General features: G+C 43.6%; 1 protein-coding gene across 6 annotated transcripts in view; it reads left to right on the top strand.

Moving 5' to 3' along the window:
• Positions 1 to 3,588: 3,588 nt before the first annotated feature.
• Positions 3,589 to 11,672, top strand: part of nfic (nuclear factor I/C) — a 152,780-nt gene continuing 144,696 nt past the window's right edge. For 3 of the 6 annotated variants that reach the window (XR_004563118.1, XM_034180197.1, XM_034180193.1), the window contains exon 1: positions 3,589 to 3,698. Coding sequence is in view for 5 of the 6 variants with exons in the window: in XM_034180197.1 (XP_034036088.1) it covers positions 3,612 to 3,698 (87 nt within the window). In the remaining variant the exon portion in view is untranslated. The remainder of the gene's footprint in view (positions 3,699 to 11,672) is intronic. The other 3 variants (XM_034180198.1, XM_034180194.1, XM_034180195.1) reach the window with 2 other exon arrangements.

The following is an 11,672-nucleotide window of genomic DNA, read 5'->3' as shown; positions in this document are numbered from 1 at the left end:
TGCAGGAACAGATCCAACATGTGGCTCGAGCCCCCCCCCCCCAAAAAAAAGGTGGACGAGAAGCCTACATAGACTGTCATCAATTGTTGTGTTCTGTATTATAAACTGTTTTGGTAGCATGACCCAAGCAGAGGGTTGCCCCTTGGAGTCTGGTCTGCTTGAGGTTTCTTCTGCTTAGGATTCTGGCAAGGGCAGTCACATCTCCTCCTCTCTCCTCTCTCTTCCTCTATCTCTGCTCCAACCTTCAAAGTCCCTACTTCACCGGACTGTGAATTCTTCAAACTATATTGGATTAACCATGGAATTGATCGGCTAGTCTCTGAGCGCTTGTTGTGTGGGCCGCTGAAGAGGAGGTACTGCTGGCCCACCACCACCAGAGGGCGCCGCCGCCCCACAGGAGCAGCCTCGGTAACAGCTGTCACCCATCACCTGAGACAGCTGACGGCAATTATCACTGGGGTATATCAGCAGGACGGCATCTCCACCTCATCGCCGAGATATCGTTCTACCTGGAAGGTAATAATCTCAGCTGACTGCTTGACAGTAACCTTTGTGATTTTTGTGAGTGATTGCAGACTTTTTTCTCCAACGAGAGGTGGAGGTAGCTTCCCTGCCGTACAGGTTGCTGGGTGCAAACGCGCCCACGTTAATTGTGTTCTTGTTCCTCGCCAGCAGTACCAGGTCCGACACGCGGAGGCAGTGGCCACCTGGGAGTTCGGAACTTGGCGGCTCCAGTATTCCCGGGGTCCTGTGGCGGAGGAAACCGTGTGGTTCCGGTTCTACTTTGGAGAGGCGTCTCCTATCTTCGAGCCTGCCCACACGACACCTTTGTGAATTGAACTTTGTCCATTGTTGTAATTTGTTGTGTTTGTTGTGCACGTTCGCAACAGTAAAGTGTTGTTATTTGACCTATTCCATTGTCCGTTCATTTGCGCCCCCTGTTGTGGGTCCGTGTTCCTACACTTTCCCAACAGCGCTATTGACACCATATTTTCAACAAGGAAATCAGGGCTTAGGGACCCTGTGTGCCCAGATGGACCCTACCCTGCGGGCTATGTTCTTGATGCCTGGGAGAAATGGCGTGTTGCATGCTTGGTGCCACTCTCTATGGAGGACGTTGAAGATTTATTTATATTTGGTTTTATCGTACAAGGGCTGGTACTTGGTTTATGTGCTGCCCTGACCTAACGGAGAATTGGCAAGACAGCTGCCACCAGAACCACAACCCCTCACCTGTCCGTCATGATTGAGTTGGGCAAGGCAATACGTTCTCAGACTGCATTAACCCTTGAACTCAGACACAAGTTGGATAACATCTCAGAGCAAATGCATGCCTTGCAAAGGAAGATGTTGGAGGGAATACTCATAAATTGGATTTTGTTGTTCATGAGAGCTACAAATGTGTTTTCACTGCTCAATCATAAACATTATAACACAAACATTATTCCTGCACCATCAAACCGGCAGCGTGTTACTGAATCACTGCCATTCTACATATAGAGAATGTCTCTCCTTCCTCTCTGTCCTTCTGCCATCTTCTCTGTTTAAGACACTCTTCAGATTCCTAAAAGTCCTCCTCCCTCCTCTCAACAGTTTTTCACCTGAGGAGCTCTCTTAAGGCCTGAGGTGCTTTGAGCTACTTTTAGCCTTAGGATGCTTTGTGAATACGGCCCAGACATACTGACTGTTGTAAAAGGTGTTAATTATTTGATGTTAAAGGTCTATAGACAGTGTTTCTGTCTTTGTTGCTTACTTCTTGTGTTACACGTAAAAAACAGGCATTGGCTTTCCTCCGCACAGCAGCTGTGAACCTCAGCTGGGACGCTTCGCTCAAGCAGGCGTGTTCAAGATGTTATCTATTAAGATGTGACCAGCGAAATGAAGATCAGCGCGGCCTCACATACCCCATGTGTCCACTGTGTTTCAGGTCTCGTACCTCATGCTTCCCCTCCAGACTGAGCGAGTTTGTGTTGATTATTACGCAGCTATAAAAGCCCGCTGTGAAAAGATTCCTGGTCAAACTGAAAACAGAGATGGAAATGTTACCTGTCAGTCTCTGTGGCACCACCAGTTTGGACTGTCAGACGTGTCTTGGACTAATTTACATGAGAATGTTGGGCTCTTTCCAAAGTCATGTGGACTCTTGTCCCACAGGATCTGACATGTCCCACCATTGTTTTGGCAGAGTCTCGTCCTGTGTAAATACATAAAATCAGAAGTCCATTTATTACAGTGTTTTAAAAAAGGACTTGAGAATATGAACACTGAACTATTGGACTGCATGAAAGTGTTTGATCTCTGCAGAGTGCGTCAGGCTTGGAGGGGCGTCGGACAGAACGTCTGCTTTGACATCATCACTCTGGACACCATCGCACACCGCCAGCTTCCTGTACAGACAACGGACCTGATCCGTGAAAACACGACGGAACCTTCATGTCTTCTCACAAAGCACAGCTGAAATATTCCTTTTTGTTGACCACGTAATGTCTACATGTCTGGATAATGGCTTCATTAGGACAGTGGTTGAAAGAAGACATCTTCTCAGCCAAAGTAACTTAGTTTCCTCTGGCTGCCATCGATCCAGTCCCTCCAAACCCAAGTCCAACCAACCAGTCGGAAATAGTCACCATTTAGTAACTTTAACTTCCTCAAACTTATACAAGAGGTGAAAATCTGAAAGCTGTCTGAGCTATTTCAGGCAAAGAGACGACGTGAGTGGACATAATGACACGGGGCTGTGATTTACAGAGAGACAAAAACAAACTGTGTGGAACAGCCCACCTACTGAAGTTACAAACTCCAAGAGGCTGGGAGTGGAAGAGGACAGCTGGCGAGTGTGGAGGTTTTAACTGGTGATCCAGCTTCTGTGATAAAAGAAGTGCTGAGCACAGACCGGGTTGGGACTCTAACACAGGGCTCATAGGAAGGCTGCAGTCCGTCGTCTCGCTGTGAGGTCAGCGTGTGAACAACCACCAAACCACAACACGTGGGGCTTTCTGAGCCTGAGAGACCGGGTTTTGTGGTCTGAAGTGAATCCTGTGACTTTGGTCTTTGTGGCTTCAGGAGTCTTCTTCCAGCAAAAACAGTCTGTCGATCGTGTACTTCAAGCTTCTGGAGCGCGGTCGACCACATCTTCAAGGACCAGGTAAGAACCGGGGGACTGTCACTTTCCTAAAATGTGGTGAACGAGGACGGGCGGTGAGCGAGGACGGGCGTTGCCCACTCACGCTGAGTCACCATCAGCAAGAATCCAGCTGGACATGTGATATTTCACTAGAAAATTCATTCATTCATTGCTTGTTATTTGAAGTGATGATGTTCTTCATTCAGTATTTCTGCTAAAATGATGGTTAAAGTTCTCACGTAGTTCCATGTAGAAGCATCGCTCCGCTTAGAGGAAAATCACTTTTCTCAAATGTTTATCCATGTGCAGGAGCCACGCTGAGGTCCAGGATCTGGACTTGGAACTGGTACAGTGTCTAACAAGACCACTGGACCCACTGAGAAGAAAACACCAACAAGACAAAGAACTGATCTTCCTGCAGATCCTTTTTGTTGTTGTTGTTGTTTTAAGCCTAACTTGATGGTGACACTTCGGAGTGGTGCCATCAATGGCGGTGCCGGGACGCTGCCGTGATGCCGACACCTCGGTGAAATGGCAACTGTGTTACGACATGACTGCAAAGACGTGGTGGATGGTGAGTTTGAATTCTGTCCTCAGGAATCAGCCTCGTCCCACTGGACATGACGTACGTTCATCTTTACGGTTAGTTCTTCTTTTCCGCTCCGTGAATATGAACATTTTTAATAAATACACATCGCTCACCTGATACAGGACGTCTTGATCCGAGTCATTTAATACAGATTGAGTCCTGGTCCCAGACATGTATTTTTCTTGACTCTGCACGTGCACTGAGCGTGTTAAAGTCAAACCAGTCCGCCTGCTGCACACTTTAAGAAAAAAACCTCTTTCAATCCAACCTGCTCAATGTTTTTTATTTGTCCTTTAAAAACTTGTGTCTGTCCGTTGGCTGCGCTCGCTAACTGGATAGCAAAGCGTGCACATGGATGTGTTTGTGTGATATCAGTGAAACGTGGGATAAAGGACGTCGGTGTCAGTGATTGCGGCCTCAGCCTGGAGATGGAGTCTGTAAAGCTTCAACTGGAACCAACCTGCTAGTTCCTGCTAGTACACAGACAGCTCTTTCCTACTAGCACACAGGCAAACAGTTCTTTACAGCGAAACATTTATTTCTGGAACCAGAAACCAGATTTCAACATGCACGACACCATACTGGGGTGAGGTAGGGTGCAGGTCCTGTCCAAAGCCTGAAAGGCCTCAGCAGTAATATATCAACCATTTCATCCTGTTTCCTGGCGCTTTCTGTAGTCAACAACAACCCTGTGCTAACCTGAACCCAAATGGTGCGTATGGAGGGAAAGTTTGAACCCTGTCCCTCTGGGGGATGATAATGACCTGGGAGGTGGCTGCAGGCACAGTAGGCGGTCATTATTGGTAAGATGAGCAAACAACTTTTTGTTCTCTTAATATGGCTCATCAATTCCACTTAATGCAGAATCAATCAATCAATCAACTTTTTTCTTATATAGCGCCATATCACAACAAACAGTTGCCCCAAGGCGCTCCATATTGTAAGGAAAGGCCATACAATAATTATGAAAAACCCCAACGGTCAAAACGACCCCCTATGAGCAAGCACTTGGCCACAGTGGGAAGGAAAAACTCCCTTTTAACAGGAAGAAACCTCCAGCAGAACCAGGCTCAGGGAGGGGCAGTCTTCTGCTGAGACTGGTTGGGGCTGAGGGAAAAAACCAGGAAAAAGACATGCCGTGAAGGGGGGCAGAGATCGATCACTAATGATTAAATGCAGAGTGATGCATACGGAGCAAAAAAAGAAAAAAAACAGTGCATCATGGGAACCCCCCCACAATCTACGTCTAAAGCAGCATAACCAAGGGATGGTCCAGGGTCACCCGATCCAGCCCTAACTATAAGCCTTAGCGAAAAGGAAAGTTTTAAGCCTAATCTTAAAAGTAGAGAGGGTATCTGTCTCCCTGATCTGAATTGGGAGCTGGTTCCACAGGAGAGGAGCCTGAAAGCTGAAGGCTCTGCCTCCCATTCTACTCTTACAAACCCTAGGAACTACAAGTAAGCCCGCAGTCTGAGAGCGAAGCGCTCTAATGGGGTAATATGGTACTACGAGGTCCCTAAGATAAGATGGGACCTGATTATTCAAAACCTTATAAGTAAGAAGAAGAATTTTAAATTCTATTCTAGAATTAACAGGAAGCCAATGAAGAGAGGCCAACACGGGTGAGATATGCTCTCTCCTGCTAGTCCCCGTCAGTACTCTAGCTGCAGCATTCTGAACCAACTGAAGGCTTTTTAGGGAACTTTTAGGACAACCTGATAATAATGAATTACAATAGTCCAGCCTAGAGGAAATAAATGCATGAATTAGTTTTTCAGCATCACTCTGAGACAAGACCTTTCTGATTTTAGAGATATTGCGTAAATGCAAAAAGGCAGTCCTACATATTTGTTTAATATGCGCTTTGAATGACATATCCTGATCAAAAATGACTCCAAGATTTCTCACAGTATTACTAGAGATCAGGGAAATGCCATCCAGAGTAACAATCTGGTTAGACACCATGCTTCTAAGATTTGTGGGGCCAAGTACAATAACTTCAGTTTTATCTGAGTTTAAAAGCAGGAAATTAGAGGTCATCCATGTCTTTATGTCTGTAAGACAATCCTGCAGTTTAGCTAATTGGTGTGTATCCTCTGGCTTCATGGATAGATAAAGCTGGGTATCATCTGCGTAACAATGAAAATTTAAGCAATACCGTCTAATAATACTGCCTAAGGGAAGCATGTATAAAGTGAATAAAATTGGTCCTAGCACAGAACCTTGTGGAACTCCATAATTAACTTTAGTCTGTGAAGAAGATTCCCCATTTACATGAACAAACTGTAATCTATTAGACAAATATGATTCAAACCACCGCAGCGCAGTGCCTTTAATACCTATGACATGCTCTAATCTCTGTAATAAAATTTTATGGTCAACAGTATCAAAAGCAGCACTGAGGTCCAACAGAACAAGCACAGAGATAAGTCCACTGTCCGAAGCCATAAGAAGATCATTTGTAACCTTCACTAATGCTGTTTCTGTACTATGATGAATTCTAAAACCTGACTGAAACTCTTCAAATAGACCATTCCTCTGCAGGTGATCAGTTAGCTGTTTTACAACTACCCTCTCAAGAATCTTTGAGAGAAAAGGAAGGTTGGAGATTGGCCTATAATTAGCTAAGATAGCTGGGTCAAGTGATGGCTTTTTAAGTAATGGTTTAATTACTGCCACCTTAAAGGCCTGTGGTACATAACCAACTAACAAAGATAGATTGATCATATTTAAGATTGAAGCATTAAATAATGGTAGGACTTCCTTGAGCAGCCTGGCAGGAATGGGGTCTAATAAACATGTTGATGGTTTGGATGAAGTAACTAATGAAAATAACTCAGACAGAACAATCGGAGAGAAAGAGTCTAACCAAATACCGGCATCACTGAAAGCAGCCAAAGATAACGATACATCTTTGGGATGTTTATGAGTAATTTTTTCTCTAATAGTCAAAATTTTGTTAGCAAAGAAAGTCATGAAGTCATTACTAGTTAAAGTTAATGGAATACTCAGCTCAATAGAGCTCTGACTCTTTTTCCAGGCTAAGTGAAGATCTTCTAAATTAGTGAGACGCCATTTCCTCTCCAACTTACGGGTTATCTGCTTTAAGCTACGAGTTTGAGAGTTATACCACGGAGTCAGACACTTCTGATTTAAAGCTCTCTTTTTCAGGGGAGCTACAGCATCTAAAGTTGTCAGAGGATGTAAAACTATTGACGAGATACTCTAACTCCCTTACAGAGTTTAGGTAGCTACTCTGCTCTGTGTTGGTATATGACATTAGAGAACATAAAGAAGGAATCATATCCTTAAACCTAGTTACAGCGCTTTCTGAAAGACTTCTAGTGTAATGAAACTTATTCCCCACTGCAGGGTAGTCCATCAGGGTAAATGTAAATGTTATTAAAAAATGATCAGACAGAAGGGAGTTTTCAGGGAATACTGTTAAGTCTTCTATTTCCATACCATAAGTCAGAACAAGATCTAAGATATGATTAAAGTGGTGGGTGGACTCATTTACTTTTTGAGCAAAGCCGATAGAGTCTAATAATAGATTAAATGCAGTGTTGAGGCTGTCATTCTCAGCATCTGTGTGGATGTTAAAATCGCCCACTATAATTATCTTATCTGAGCTAAGCACTAAGTCAGACAAAAGGTCTGAAAATTCACAGAGAAACTCACAGTAACGACCAGGTGGACGATAGATAATAACAAATAAAACTGGTTTTTGGGACTTCCAATTTGGATGGACAAGACTAAGAGACAAGCTTTCAAATGAATTAAAGCTCTGTCTAGGTTTTTGATTAATTAATAAGCTGGAATGGAAGATTGCTGCTAATCCTCCGCCACGGCCCGTGCTACGAGCATTCTGTCAGTTAGTGTGACTCGGGGGTGTTGACTCATTTAAACTAACATATTCATCCTGCTGTAACCAGGTTTCTGTTAGGCAGAATAAATCAATACGTTGATCAATTATTATATCATTTACCAACAGGGACTTAGAAGAGAGAGACCTAATGTTTAATAGATTACAATACATTTAACTGTTTTAGTCTGTGGTGCAATTGAAGGTGCTATATTATTTTTTCTTTTTGAATTTTTATGCTTAAATAGATTTTTGCTGGTTATTGGTGGTCTGGGAGCAGGCACCGTCTCTACGGGGATGGGGTAATGAGGGGATGGCAGGGGGAGAGAAGCTGCAGAGAGGTGTATAAGACCACAGCTCTGCCTCCTGGTCCCAACGCTGGACAGTCACAGTTTGGAGGATCCAAGAAAATTGGCCAGATTTCTAGAAATGAGAGCTGCTCCATCTAAAGTGGGATGGATGCCGTCTCTCCTAACAAGACCAGGTTTTCCCCAGAAGCTTTGCCAATTATCAATGAAGCCCACCTCATTTTTTGGACACCACTCAGACAGCCAGCAATTCAAGGAGAACATGCGGCTAAACATGTCACTCCCGGTCTGATTGGGGAAGGGCCCAGAGAAAACAACAGAGTCCGACATTGTTTTTGCAAAGTTACACACCGATTTAATGTTAATTTTAGTGACCTCCGATTGGCGTAACCGAGTGTCATTACTGCCGACGTGAATTACAATCTTACCAAATTTACGCTTAGCCTTAGCCAGCAATTTCAAATGTCCTTCGATGTCGCCTGCTCTGGCCCCCGGAAGACAATTGACAATGGTTGCTGGTGTCGCTAACTTCACATTTCTCAAAACAGAGTCGCCAATAACCAGAGTTTGATCCTCGGCGAGTGTATCGTCGAGTGGGGAAAAACGGTTAGAGATGTGAACGGGTTGACGGTGTACACGGGGCTTCTGTTTAGGGCTACGCTTCTTCCTCACAGTCACCCAGTCAGCCTGCTTTCCCGACTGCCCGGGATCTGCCAGGGGGGAACTAACGGCGGCTAAGCTACCTTGGTCCGCACCGACTACAGGGGCCTGGCTAGCTGTAGAATTTTCCACGGTGCGGAGCCGAGTCTCCAATTCGCCCAGCCTGGCCTCCAAAGCTACAAATAAGCTGCACTTATTACAAGTACCGTTACTGCTAAAGGAGGCCGAGGAATAACTAAACATTTCACACCCAGAGCAGAAAAGTACGGGAGAGACAGGAGAAGCCGCCATGCTAAATCGGCTAAGAGCTAGTAGCTACGCAACCTAGCGGATTCCTAAAAACACACAAAGTGAATAATGTGTAAATAATTTAGAGGTGATTCAGCAGAAGGAGTGCCCCAATCAAGGCACCAAACAGGCCATGAAGCAGCACAGGCAACGCACGACAACAGCGAACGCACGACAACGGTGCTAAAATAAAATAAAAATCGACTAAACACGCTGTGGAGCAGCACAGATAACGCACGACAACAGTGCTAAAAAAAAAAATAAATAAAAAAAATAAAAAAATAAAAATAAAAAATAAATAAAAACGAAAGCGTTAGCAAGCTAGTTAGCTTGCCAACGCTGATGAAAGTTAGCTGATAAAAGTGCTCCGTCGCGATGTTTCGACCGTTAGAGGTCTTCCTTAGGCGTTGGAGCACAGTAAAAAAGTAAAAAAAAAGTAAAAAGGTAAAAAAGTAAAAAAGTCTTGAAAAAGACTGTTAGTTCAAGTCCAAAGCAGCAGGTAGCAGTCTCTGTGTAAACAGTCCCAACAGAGAGCCAAAATTCTGATGCAATCTCACTCCGAAGACCAAGTCAGCAAAGTCCACGTTCCGCTTCCTCAAAACCGGTTTAAAGACAGCCGCACAATGGTGGAGAGCGAGCCACGCTCCGGTCGGCCATCAACATGCTGAAATGACCAGATCATTTCCAAAGTGAAGGCTGTGGTGATGTGGGACCGTCGTGTGACTATCCGCGAAATTGCGGAAGAGGTGGACATCAGCACTTTTTCGGCACATTCCACTGTGACAGAAGATTTAGCCATGAAAAGAGTTGCAGCAAAATTCATGCCGATGGCTTCGGCACAAAGCTGACGGAGCAAAAGCGCCTTCGTGTTGAAGTCTCACAGGACATGTTGTGACATGCCCACCTCTTCCACAATTTCTTGGATAGTCACACGACTGAAAAGCCACCGAAAGCCATCTGAATCTTCCGAATGGTGGAAGAGGTGGGCATCATTTTTCGGAGTCCAGCATGTCCTGTCTTTAAACCGGTTGTACCGCTCCTTAATCTGTGTGATGCCCATAGGATCGTCACCGAAAGCCGTCTGAATAATCCGAATGGTTTCCACCTGGCTGTCGCCCAGTTTCTGGCAAAATTTGATGCAGTCGCGCTGCTCCAGTTGTTCCGCCATTTTCCTTGGAATGAAAAAACGCCGAGCGCACGACACACACCTCACACAAAGGCTGCTTACGAGGAAATGACGCAATCGACAGGCGTGAAAAAATTGAGGCATGCGCACGAAGGTTCAAGGTTGGCTCATGCAAGCACACGTGATTCAAATCCATCAGGTTTTTGAAAAAAATAAAAAGGTCAGATACTTTTCTAACAGACCTCGTATGGTGGTGAAACTACAACACTCAGAGTAATATTGATTGAACAATGTTTTATTTCTGACAAAAAATGTATTATTATTAATATTATCATTATGATTGTGTGGAAAATGTCTTAACAAGTGGACCTTGAATGTAGTGGTGGGCACACTTCCGATAATCCGATAACAGATAATTATCAAAGATAATGTTTTCATTATCGGATTATCTTTTTAGATTACTTTAAAAACCATCATCGGACTAATTATCTTCAGACGAATTGCCGACCAATAACTTTTAGACCGATAACGTTGTAAACAAAGCTGAACAGTGAAAAACATTTTTAAAACTTAAAAGCAGTTGAGACCTACCTGTTAAAAGTTTCCTAATAAGTATATTGTTCTGCTTTCTGTAAACTGAAGAGAGCTGTTTTCAGAAAAAACTTTTCTATCCTCTGTAGGCAAAGGAGAACTGGTGACACCCCCCCCGCCCCGCCCCAAAAAATAAATAAATAAATAAATAATTTCCTTTAACACCATACTGACATAACTGCAGTATCACCCAAGTCATCCAGAGGCATACATTTTTAACTTATGGTTCAAATTTTAACCTACTCATTTTGGACAAGTTATTTAAAATCGTCATGTCTGAAGTTTTATAAAGTGAAAATATCAGATATATGTTTTCGTTTTAAAGTAATGTGCTCATTTTTAAGGTTTTGTGAGCACATGCTGTGCCCAGCAGCAATGCATTATGGGTAGCATAGGGTAATCTCAGATGTTCACGACAGGACAAATGCATTTCACACACTCTGTTCAGGCTCCACGGACAACAGCATTAAACTCTAGTGCCTAAAACTCTCGTGAATATATTCTCTGGGTTTATAGACATTATTGTATTTGCGTTTAAATTCCACGCATCTTAAATGTAGCAGACGGATTATCTGGAATTTTGTTTGGCAAGTTTTCAAGGCCACTACTGCCATCTACTGGCCAGTAGTGTTCATGGCAGTATTCACCCCAAGTAATAAGCGTCTGAGCACCAGTAGATGGCAGTGTTCTATTTATTTTGACCCGGTTATATCAGATGGTGGTCAAATCAACTTTTTGGCTTTGCAAATGGCTTTTTTTTTTTTTTTTTTTTTTTTACAAATTAAGTTTAAAAACAAAACAACAACAACAAAAAACATTACAAGACAGCTCTGCGGTTGGATGCTTTGTAGCTCTTCAGCAGCTGCAGGTGGTCGTGAGATGTTAAAGCTTGTTACTCCACTACACGATGCAGGACGCGCGATTAACCTGAAACTCGGTCCAAAAAATTCTCGCACGAATGAAAAATCATCTGAAAAATGGCCAAAACATGCACAGTGTAAAGCCAACATTTATGTGTCAAGATAAGGCTTTTCAGAACTGACCAGTTGTTAACCTTGTCCTTTGTTTTATCCATGTTTTTATTATTGCATTTTAACCTGTGAAGTGCTTTGTGACTTATG

Source organism: Thalassophryne amazonica, chromosome 10, assembly GCF_902500255.1.
Source record: "Thalassophryne amazonica chromosome 10, fThaAma1.1, whole genome shotgun sequence".
Lineage (NCBI taxonomy): Eukaryota > Metazoa > Chordata > Actinopteri > Batrachoidiformes > Batrachoididae > Thalassophryne > Thalassophryne amazonica.
Note: the sequence above shows the minus strand (reverse complement) of the source record. Positions and strands in the feature narration are given on the sequence as shown.